At 41.8% G+C, this 12,123-nt stretch overlaps 1 protein-coding gene across 5 annotated transcripts in view; it reads right to left on the reverse strand.

Annotated features, from left to right (window-relative positions):
* LOC107601164 (peroxisome proliferator-activated receptor gamma coactivator 1-alpha-like) overlaps positions 1 to 12,123 on the reverse strand; it is a 43,903-nt gene that overhangs the window by 16,688 nt on the left and 15,092 nt on the right. The window contains exons 3-7 of one of the 5 annotated variants that reach the window (XM_016293225.1): positions 4,631 to 4,822; positions 3,558 to 3,680; positions 2,559 to 2,898; positions 877 to 922; positions 633 to 706 (exon numbers count right to left, since the gene is read on the reverse strand). In XM_016293225.1, coding sequence (XP_016148711.1) covers positions 633 to 706; positions 877 to 922; positions 2,559 to 2,898; positions 3,558 to 3,680; positions 4,631 to 4,822 — 775 coding nt within the window. Of the gene's footprint in view, positions 1 to 632; positions 707 to 876; positions 923 to 1,730; positions 2,348 to 2,558; positions 2,899 to 3,521; positions 3,681 to 4,630; positions 4,826 to 12,123 lie in introns of those variants that run through there. The other 4 variants (XM_016293222.1, XM_016293221.1, XM_016293224.1 and 1 more) reach the window with 4 other exon arrangements.

Consider the following 12,123-nt stretch of genomic DNA (forward strand, 5'->3'; position numbering starts at 1 on the left):
TATATTCCCCTTTAAATTACATAAAAATGCTATTTCAAATGCTTTCAATTTCATAAATGGGCCCTTCTCATAAACAGCAGAATTAACATAGGAAATTACCTTAATGTCTCAAATCAAATTGTCAGACAGTCTGAAAAACAAGGATCCAGATAATATCGGCAAAACCAAATTGCATGGCAAAGCCAATTAAAACAATAATAATGCCACAACAATTTATCTCTGATGTATTGATGCAGCGAGCTGCCCAGTCAAAAAGCATTAGAATCTAAATGAGAAAGAGAGAATATTAACTTTTCAAAGGGGAAGAGTGAAACTTTCCAATAAATCAGCCAAATAATAAAAAAAAGTAATCAATGAAGGACTGTATAAAATTCTGACCATGTTCCATCAGTTCACCTTGAACCTTTAGCTTTAATTAAACTATCAAAGTAGGCGTGTAGGGGACTTTTACCTTTGCCAAAGAAATGTTATCTTTACTAGTGAAGGATAAAAAAAACACCCAGCAAGATAATTCAGACTAACAACCAGAAAAACGGAGGAAGGGGGAGCTTTTGCACCATCCATCTGTCTGTTTTAGGTACAATTTTCATTTTCTTTTCTTGGTTATGAGCAAAAACTCTTTGTTTGTTTACCTGGGGTTCCACAGATCTCCACACTCAATGTGCGTTCAATGGTTTTGTTCTCAAACGGAGATCCCTTGTGGTCACTGTAACACAAAAGAGAAAAAAAAATGAGAACAGGGATGGAGTGCTGGAAGTGTTTGTGTGAGCTTACAAATGGAAATGAAATTAACAAAATGCCTCATCATTGTTGGTTTTTTTTTTAGTTCAGATTTTGTCTGCTCTACAAAAGTTGTGTAAAAACTCTCTCACTTACTTTGGAGACTCTGGGGTCAAAGGAAGTGGCAAGATGGTTGGTTTGGCTGCAGAACACAAAGGAGCATGGGTAATTAATTTACTAGTTCACACTGTACCCAAGATATTTCAGGTCCACATCTACAACTAATATCTTAGACTTAATCAGTGACAGCAATGATGTTGCAAATCCAACCCTGCACTGAAAGGCCAGATGACTCTCCAGCCAGACAGAAATTTTGGGAAAAACCAATAGTTGGACTAACTTGACCCCATAGTTTTTTGTCTTTATCTAACTGCATACTTTGTGAGGCAGGATGGAGTGATGGCATGTGTTCAGTTTCCCAGCCCATCATACAAGATCCACCACATTCCAACAGTCAGAATGAGTAGAAAACGTAAAAAAACAGACTATGACATGGAAAAGAACGGCAAAAATGTTTCATACTGCTACTAAAATTAATAAGAATATGTTTTGCATGCAATTGAAACCAAAGCAGAAGAAGAAAGAAGAGTCAAGGAAGCGTGTGCAGTTGCCTGAGGCTGCGACCATCTCCAACTGCTAGGGAGTATCTCTCAGTTAGACAGCTATATTACGGCAGCCTGAGAAATAAGCTTTCCAGCACAGATCTGAGTTTGAAATTGGGCGGCGTGATAGTTCAAAGTGTTGCAGGCGTTCCTCGTTTTTCATTTATAATTAATCTACAGACAAATGTTTGTGCCAATTCAGAGGTTTACGCTTTGGAGTCGCATCAGTTTTTGCTTCCAAGTAAATGTTAGGTTTGGGTTAGCGCTGTGGTTAGTGTGTGGTCAAACTGGGAAGCAGTTAAAGGAGGAGAAGCAAAGGAGAGAGGGCAGGGATGCAGCAATGATTACCTAACATTGGTGGGACTTGGTCATCAAGGTGCCTGCGGAGTGCCTGTTTTTGTGAGTCGGAGGGCGTGAGTTCTGGAACTAAAGAGTCTGGGAACAATGGGCTTGGCAGGCCCTGTGAGAATGACATGGGGCTGACTATGACATCATCAAAAACATCCTCCCCGGCTTGGCCCACCAGATCATGCAAGCTGTCTCCTGTCACCGGTTCTGGCATGCTCAACCAGCTCTCTAGGTCTAATTTAAGCTCTGCCGAACTCTCAAGATTGCTCTGGTTGGCCACGCTAAATGCCTGCTTGTGTAAGCTAGGTGCCTCTCTAGGGTGCTCATGACTAGCTCGCTCTAAGTGTCCGTGGATCTCTTGGACTCTAGAAGTCGTGTCTGGTAGGTCTCGCCTTTTATTCTGGGGCAACTGCAGGTGAGCCCAGTAACGGGCCGGCCTGGACCTGGAGGTGAGCAGCTGACTGAGCATGGGGTGCTCTAGCTCTTGCCTCCTTTTTTTAATGGTCACCGTGAAGTGCCTATTAGCACGGCCAGCTTCAGCCAAGCCGCCCGCCTCAAGGCAATGACCACAGCTGCCTGCATGACCCATCTCTCTAGGCGGGAGAGAGTAAGAGTGCATGTACCTAATAAAACGGGCAGCGGCCAAGCTGCCTGGGTCAACACCTGGCTGCAGGCCTGGCGGCCTCCCCTCTTCGCCGGAGCAGGCATGGCCACAGCTGCCTCCGTGGGACAGCGCAATGGGGGCGGAGTGCCCCCCTTGAGTACACCGCCGCCACTTCCCCGCCCTTTCACCAGCCACACTACACGTGCCGGCTGCCTGGCTCTCACCTCGCTGGGCCTGCACTGCCAGCTGCTGCTGCTGCTGCTGCTGTGATGATGGGGAATCAGAGGACGTCTTCTTTTTGGAGGCGGTGGAAGAGGAGCAGGACGACAAGGAGGAGAAAGAGGAGGTGGATGAGGACGATGGAGAGGAAGAAGATGAGCAGGAGGACGTGCAAGCCCCTCCCCTGTCCTTGCCACAACCTGTCCAGGTGCTCTTGGCTTCCCTGGCTTTGGTCTGGAAGGCCTCGTCGCTAGAGGTGAGGTACTTGAGCAGCTCAGTGCAAGGGCGTCTCACAGACCGGTTGGGACAGGATCCTCGTGGTTTGCTGTTCCAGGGGTTTTCTGTCTAAAGAAGAGAAATCAGAGAGAGAGGGAAGAATGAGCATGGTATGTAACAAGGTAACATAGGGAGATTAGAATGGGGGGCTAGCGCAGAGGTGGTTTAGTCTCCCAAAAGGCAACGTGAGTGTACTTTGCCCATCATCTTAATTACGAGGTCTTGGGATGGCTCCAGGAAGATCTGCACGCAGGCAGCAGGAGAAGACAGCGTTGTCCTCTGGGACCCTGCCATGTGCAGAGCTCCAGAAACAGAGGAGTCAAAGTCATTATGGAAAAATAACTCCTCAAAGAGAGCTTGCGCATGTGCGTGAGTGTGATTGTGTGGAGGGGAGAGAATTACATGTGATGTTCACCTCAAATAACTACTCATTTTTCTTCTAGTTTACAAAATGACTGAGCCTGTGGTAATAAATCATTGTATTTGTGACAACGAAACCAACAATGCTAATTCTATCAAGACATATTAGCGTTTTCTTTTTTCATGGAAATGAGATGGTGCCATTCAGAAGTCCTGAACGTCATCAAGGGTAACGTAACTTCAGATGAGACGCCTCCATCACAAACACAACTAATTTGTATAATTTCACAGAAAGGAAAAATTACATGGAACTAGCAGATGAGCTCACACACCAGGCCTTTGATGCAAGAAGTGCAGCAAGCAGCTACCTTGGCAACAGCAGGTGTTGGTCTGATCCGTTGGTTGCTGGCTGCATGGTTCTGTGCCTTGCCACCTGGGTATTGATTATAGCTGAGCTGGGAGTTAGCAGGCGCCAGGAGGAGCTTCTTCAGCTACAAACAGAGCAGAGAAACAGATCACGGGGATTACAGCTATGAATTTAAAACAAAATGCAAAGATATTGCAATACTTTTGCATTTAAATTGCATTTATGCATTTGGCAGATGCTTTATTCAGAGCGACTTACTTTGTATCCAAGGTATACAGCTTATAAGTTTATGCATTTCCTGGGAATCAAACCCATGACCTTGGCATTGTTAGCACACTCTGTTGTTTCTGTATATGGTCTCTTATAAACTCATTTTTGCATGCATTGTTTTCAAATAATTCTCTCTCTAAGCATCTTCAAAGTTGACAAACTAATTTATTGATGACAGCAGAATCATGTGCATGTTTTGAAAAACATTTATGCAATATATGACTGATTATGTGAGTTGCAACATTAAGCTTTAATTATTTAATTTTGCAGGCTATGAATCAGATATATCAGAGTAATGCTGTGGCAGCATGTCAATCAGAGCAAGTGCAATGATTTTTCTGAGGTGCTCAGATTGTAACTAATGATGAACATTACATTTTCACTGTTTATACTATTGAGAAAATACAGATTAAAATAGTCACTTGATTAAATTCAATTATGTTGGCATATTTTTCGTTGCTTCGGCTTGACAGTGTTGTTAATTTCCCTTTTTGCAGTAATGAACAATGCAATTAACACCTCAGGAACACTGATCTACTTTGATTCGCTGTTTCAACAGCACCGTGGCTATGTTCTCTGTGCAGACTTCAATAGGAGACTGCTGTCTGGCGAGTCTGTACCCATTTTTGGTGACAGGCCTGCAGCATCTCCTTATCTGGTGATTGTGAAGACCAGACAGAGGGAGCACAGTGAAACACAGTGGGACCGAAAAAGAGCGAGGAAAGGAAACCGAATGAGAAGGCCATGCTTCATGGCGAAATAGGATTGGGCACAGGGGAAGCACAGGCGGGGAGGGTCTCTTACCAAGGAAGGCTCCTCTGGCTCTGGGGTGAGTGGAGAGCCGTCTGGGGTGGAAGGACAGCTCTGATCACTGGCATTGGTCACGTCACCATCTGCCAGGGCCTCGAACGAAGGCAACCCGTCTTCGTCCACTGGGATACTGTCCAGGGTTTCTGTGAGCACTGCCAGCAAGTTGGCCTCATTTTCCTCATCTATCTTCTTAAGGGGGCAAAAAGAATAGGGGAAAGAGAAAGAACAGTGGAAGAAAATAGGACATTTTAGTTTGGAGTAGTGGCAGATTTTGTCTGTTTTCAGACTGGGTGGAGTAGCGCTCCATAATCGCTAATAGAGGATGGAATTTTTTTTTTGCTGCATCCATTTTTTTTTTTTACTACAAAATCTCTTTCAACTACAAATTGCCTAAGCCACATGAGTCAGCACTGTCAGTCATACATTAAACATGCAGCTTACCGGACCAAAATAATATCTCCCCTAAGAAACCCATTAACTGAGCTGACACACAGCAACTACTCAGGGAAGTAGCGAGAAAGAGGTAAGAAACAATACGAGGGAAGTTAAGTTCCTCCAATCCCTAACTCAGACATCTCAAATGGCTCATCAACCAAATTCAAGCTGGCAATCCATAGATAAGGAGCCTTATTGTGACTTGAAATAGATGCAATTTTTTGAGCATATGAAGTGTGATTACAGAATCAAATGCTAAATGCTAAACTCTTTGATGTTCCCGTCAGATGGTAACGCAGGAGGGGCAGTATCCATGGAGCGGTGGCTGTGGAAAAGTCGCAGGCACTGGAAGTTCCAGCACCAAAACCCACGGGACTTAGCCATTGCAGAAGATAAACACCAAAATTGCTGGGGGACGTGGTGTATGCAGGCCAACAAGAACAAATCCTTTTATGCACACCACAGGATTAGTATCGCTTGCTGATAGCATTCGGGCACGATGGTGGTGGCTGCAGGGTGACTGTTCTCTTTAGATAGAAGTGTTGCGCTGCTTAGCCTCCGGTCCCATGTGCAACGATCACCCCGATTGATTCATTTTCTATTAATAGTTTTCAACGATTACACACCAGCATGTTCATATGCTCATGGGAGCTGCTTTTGAGATATCAAAACAAGACTATTTTACTTATTTCACTCCATTTAAGAGATTTCGGTACTGATAGTGCTAACGTTTGATTAGCCACTGACAGGGAGGAAAATGAGTTCATAATGCCCTCCTTGGGACATATTTCCTAAATCTGAGCTTGAATTGATAACAGATAAAAGATTTGCAGGGGCACCTGAGTTGTGACGTAAAGTGGCAAGAAAGAAATCACAGGCTGTGACTTAGCCTGCTGTTTAATGGTTGGCTAATAATGTCCTTTCAATGAGCTATGCCTTTGCTGTCTCCCCGCAATTTGTCTTCTGCAACTTCATAAAAACCCAGGCAGCCACTAAAACAGAGGGCAATAGCATTAAGCATTTCCTTCAAGCTAATTATAATCCTGGTTATTTAGGATGACTTCCCATAGATGCTCATCGTTTGATTTACAGAGGAAAGCTTTTATTCATTTGGGGATTTTCCTTTCAGAAACAGCTTTCACACTATCAGCATGCACCCAAATAAGGACTAGCAGTTAGTAAAACTAAAGTGTGAACTATTGGTCAGAGTTTATCTAGCATGTCAGAAGGTACTCCAGGGTTTATACAGTACAGCAATCAAAAGTCCAGCCAAAAACCGCACTCCTCTTTCAACATCGATTATCTCTCGTTATTCTATGAAACAGGCCAATAACCTTTGTCCTCCATTCAGACACATAATTCAAAGTGTAACCAACACTAGCAAAGTACATTCAACCTTGTGCCAGAGTGGCCAGATTTTACAGGCAACCTCTGGAGCCGTGTCCGCAGCCATCGATTGCCTCTAAAGAGAAATGGTCTGAGTAAGAAGGGAAGAAAAATAGATAGGACCTTTCCCATTCCGCTTAATGGACCCCACCGAATTAAACAGATCTTAACAATCGTGGGCTAATTGTGGGATCACAGTATATTAACCTGCTCTAATTCTAAAGGGTGCCATTCATGGCTGTTTTACCACAAATGCTTCAATTAGCCATAAAACACACTGGCAAGCGCTCTGCAGTCACACTCCATCTAGCTCCCTCCCTCCCCCGGTACTTCAGAGGCGCGCCAGTGCTCACCAGTCATTCATTATCAGGTACGCTCTTTTGTTATCAGACAGGCTGTCTTTGAAATTGTCCTTGCTTTAACTCTTTTATTGAGTTCCACCTAAGCCATTGTATTCCTGAGATATAACTTATGGCACTGATAACAGGTAGCACGGTCCTTTTCTTTTACTACAACTTCACGGCTGGAAAAGAAATTGGTCCGATATCATTTGAGGATCTGAGTGAATACCCCACAGGTAACGAAAGAATGTAAAAAAAAAAAAGGAGTAAAATGTGAGGTTCGTATTTTGATCGCGTCTGCGGCCTTGCATCTCCACCGTGACGGAGGGGGAAAACTCTGAAGGTAATAAAACCTAGAAAGTCAATTACTCCGAGTGCGTTTTACAACCGAAGCCGTGCACCATCACAAGGAAGACATTAAATGACCTAGAATGTGTGGAAAAAGGTTTAAGTGAAGATTGATGTATTTTTCTTTCTCTTTTTGTTCTCTCTGAAACCAAAATAGAGTTTGTTTCAATCTGACAGAATATCGTTCACAGTTCTAAAATAGATTTGCATTATTCAATATTTGTCTTTAATTTTACCTTTTCCAGCTGTGGCCCAAACAAAGCTTGTACACCGTTCAGAATTGAACTGAGAATGTCTTTTAAATTTCAATTCAAATTCTGAATTTGAAATTAATTTGGATAGCAGTATTGAAATCATATGGAATTGGAATTATTACAATTGGAATTAAGAAAAACTGTAAATTTTAACTTTAAAAGCAAGTTGGTTGCATGTTAGCTGGACAAAGCTTCGTCTGATAGGTTTGAAAAATATTTTAAAAACTTGAAGCTTTATAGCCCTTATGGAAGAAGAGAACAACAGGTGTCTTTATTTCACTTTTTTATGAGGCTTCTCATTATTGTCTCATTAGTATCTAATTCCATCGCTAACAAATCCTGATATTCTGCACTATGCAATCTGTGCCTGGACATAGAATTGTGGGTGGGAAGAGAGAGAATACATGTCAACAAAGACATTTTTGACCAAATCCAGAACTCCAAAAAAACAATAAAAGACCTCAAACATATTATAAGTCACACATGATATTGTCCCTCACATTATCAAAAACATTCAAATTTAAGCCTCCCTCAATAAGCCTAACCAGATCGTGTCACAGTATATGTACATGGCACAGCCGTCATGTGTCATACTCAAAAATAGGATTCTGCCAGTGGAATCACCAGCACTATTTCAAACCTCATTTCCCCCGCAAATGATCCTGCACGCTGGGCACCGAGGCATGCATGCTCCAGAGGCAATGATCACAGAGAGACGGAGTATGGCAAAGATTAACTTTTCATAACCCAAACCAACATTACCACCCCCCTGACTCTGTCTGGACCAGAAGCTTGAACAGGTAGCAATCAAACTCAAGTTATTTTAGCATGCAAACAATCAGAACAATGCATAAGTGAAGAGGGAAATTTAAATATAATATTGCTAAATTAATATGTGCTTGCAAGTGCCCACAAACAGAGCCGCAAACAAACAATTTCTACCCAGAAATAATTGCTCTCTTGCACAAAGTGATAGAGTTGAAAGTAAAAAATAAAAGGCTAGCAACAAACTGACATGATCTAAATGGATGCACTGATGATAAAGAGAGGAAGAGGAGTCTGCATGCTGTTTTTTAGCTGTGGTGCAACAGATGGCCCACAGCTCTGTTTCTAATGCAATTAGAATAAACTTAGTTTTCAGTGCTCAGACATATTGATGCACTGCTTATTTTAGAAACTCGCCCAATAATGCTGACACTAGGGTGCTCGGATTCCTAAAGAGCTGGAGTCTAAATATTTTAATGCAGCGGAGAAAAGAAAAACACACATCGTTATTCCTTTCTGAAACATGCATGCAAACAGAACTTTGCTTAAGTCTGAGGTGGCAAATCTGCAGAGGTAGGCAATCTTTTGTGAAAATAAACATATACAGGATGGTGATCATGCTATGATGCGCTAGAAAATACAAATACAAGTCCTGTTTCGTTCCAATGCAGCAGTAACTGCATTACATGTGAAAAAAAGAAAATGTGGACATACAAAGCCGGTATTTAAGCGTGTAAAGTCACCCTTTTCTCTTGTTAAAAGTGCTTTGTTATCCTCCGGATCCCCCTCTGACCTTTTGGCTGCTGGCAGGCTTATGAGCAGCACACCGGCGGGGCGGCCCGTCATTTGTCACCCTGATATCAGCAGCGGGGCACATCATCACCGGCACTGCACCAAACACGCAGAGGAGCGACAACAAAGGAGAAAGACGAAACTACAATACTCTTTCTATAATAAAGCATGTTTTAACTGCACAAAGGTCAATTGGCGGTATACTTTGTATGAAAGCAGAGGGCAAAAAAACGCTTACAGACTGCATGACTGCATGCGTGTGTGTTTTATCACGAACACCTGCCCTCGTACGAGTATCCATGAGGTACGAGTGAGGTTACAGACTTAATTTTTTTTTAAATGTATGGTAATTGAAACCACCAAATGTGTGTGGAAATGCAGTCAATTTAATTCGGCTGCAAAAGGTCATGCTATTCAATTTACACTCAATGCTGAGTACAGTAGCCACCAAAACACCTGAAAGCAAATGATCTTATCAGACCCCACTGCAACGTTCTCACCCCAATGGATAAAAGCTATTTGCTTATTACTAACTAAATGCATTTTTTTTTTTACCTTGACTTCCATCTCCTGTAGGTGATGGAAGATCTACCAGACCTTGACTTTGTGAGACGATTATTCCCATTATGTTTCAAATGCCCATTAAGCTTTTTTTCTTCTCCTTTTTCAGTCTTCTTGTATATATGTACGTAAAGTATGGAAACATGCACGCTTTGTATTTTAAACAATATCAGATTTATCCTTTTTTTATGACTTTGCAACACAAACTATAAATGCAAAATATACATTAAAAAAAATTCCAGAACCTAGAAAAATACAAGAGGCATTTATAAATAATTTCTAAACTTCTCTGTTGGTTCTGTTAGTTATAAATCAAATTATATCATTGAAGTACGTTTTGCAAGAAAACACTACTTTAGTCTTGCTACTTCAAGCTTTCAAGCTAATTTCAGATTTTATTCAAGGTGTTACTTGTGAAATTCAATAGCTATTTCAGAGTCTTTACACACACACATTCAACATAAGCTTAATTAATCAGTAAAGGTATAAGGTATGATGACCCAATAATCTAAAACAAATAAACAAACAAAAAAAATCTGGATCAAGTTTAATCCATTAGTCAGGCATCACAGCTGCCAAAGGGGCTTGCCTGGATGTTACATGTATATATTGCCATAATTATGTAATAATAAAAAAAATAAAAATAAAAAATTGCTGGTGTTGTAAAGTAATTGCAAATTACTGTAATGCATATATGCCAAGAAATGATAAGGATTTATGCTCACACTTTTGGAGGCACTGTGTTTACGCATGCATGTAGGCCTAAATATTCTGGCTTGGCCTGGGCCACATATTAAAACACCAATCAAAACTAAAATTTGCTTTTGCAATGCACCTCTTCACTTAAAGGCAGAAACTAACTGATAAAAAAAAAACATATACTCAACATATGTTCACACTTTTTTATTCATGATAAATATCATGGAAATGTTGTGGGATGAACTACAGATGGAAGGAGGAATGAGACTGTCTGCAACTGGAAAACTGATCCTCAATCAAAACTTTGGGAATATATGTTACATCGTTTCATTTTACCTGGCAGACAGAGCTATTAAAAGTGCTCATGCAAGTCTGAGCATGTATCAAATTTATCTCCTGCAATGCAACCAATCGGCTCATTCCCCATTGCAAAAATTTAGCATTTTGTTTGTTAATTTACCCCCTCCGTAAAATCGTGCAGCGTGACGCCACTAAGCTACGTCTGAAACACTCTGTACCCTGCAGTGCATAAGCCCTAAAAGAACCAGCGTTCCTGGAATTCAGAGATCCAAACTCCCCCTCCCTGCCATGCTGAAGTATTAAATAATCCAGGAATCGCCTGTACCGGGACTCAATTTCTCTCTCGGCCTAGAGTTGAGCCAGATGCCTGGGGCTTATTGGCTTAGCGTTTCCGGCCAGGTTAGAAAGAGACAGGCCCTGAAAAGCTCTTAGAAGAGATTAACATCCCAGACTAAAAATAGCCCACAATGGTTATCCCGCACTTACAACTGGTGACACGTTACAAAACGTGAATATTACTGTACCAACTGCATGCATGTGTGTGTTTGGATGCTCTAACACATCCATCCAGTCAATAATGCGAAGCTCATGAACATACAGGCATGATATAAGCCATCATTAAATCCTCGAGTAGTACTGGTTGTACTGTCCATGCAGGATATTTATCACGACCCAGATGAAATTTGGCACCAGATCAGTGCGACTTCCAGCACAAGCCATCTGAGCCAGACTCATAAAACATGATTTAAGGGGATGACCACTATGTCCAAGGAAAACCCCAAGTGTAACTTGCCCTCAGACATGGAAAAATGGTCTCATGTGTGACACTACCTGTGGTGCTTCAGTTCTGGGTAGTGGCTGTCAGCTGACACTGAACTGGCAGAACACAGTGTGTCCCAGAGCAAAGGAAGCTAAACCTTGATACAGCCATTTGAACAGTAGCAGTATGCCACACAAACACGAACACACACATACACACATGGGAGATATGCGTTAAGATCAAAGCTTAAAGGGTCATATGACGCGATTTCAAGTTTTCCTTTCTCTTTGGAGTGTTACAAGCTGATTGTGCATAGATAAGATCCCTGAAGTTGCAAAGACTAAAGTCTCAAAACCAAAGAGATATTCTTTATCAAAGTTAAGACTCTGCCACGCCCCCCTAAAACGGCTCGTTCTAACACGCCCCCACATATCTACCTCACTATGTGGAAATATTAGCATAATGCGCCCAAATGTGCACGCAAAGAAAGAAGGCGTGGTTTCAGTAACCGCAGTTAGTGTTGAAGCAGCATGTCAGGGAGACGCTGTGTGTTTCTAGGCGAAAGCAAAAGCACTTTTTTTGGCCTTCCGAAAGTAGATGCATTAAGATTACTTACAACAGAACAGCAATGCATTTTATGGACGACCGTTTCGTGAACCTAGGAGAGGAGGTAATTCTGACTTTGCTATGACAATCCGGCGCTTCTGAATCAGCTACTGTTTTGTTAAAAAACATACCTAATTTAAATTAGGCTTAGCTACTGTTTTGTTATTAGTTTAAGTATTTGCTATTGACTGTCCAAATGAAGAGTTTTGCACATCGTGTGTGTGTGTGTGTGTGTGTGTG

This window comes from Sinocyclocheilus grahami, unplaced genomic scaffold (assembly GCF_001515645.1).
Source record: "Sinocyclocheilus grahami isolate Dianchi unplaced genomic scaffold, SAMN03320097.WGS_v1.1 scaffold300.1, whole genome shotgun sequence".
Classification (NCBI taxonomy): Eukaryota; Metazoa; Chordata; class Actinopteri; order Cypriniformes; family Cyprinidae; genus Sinocyclocheilus; species Sinocyclocheilus grahami.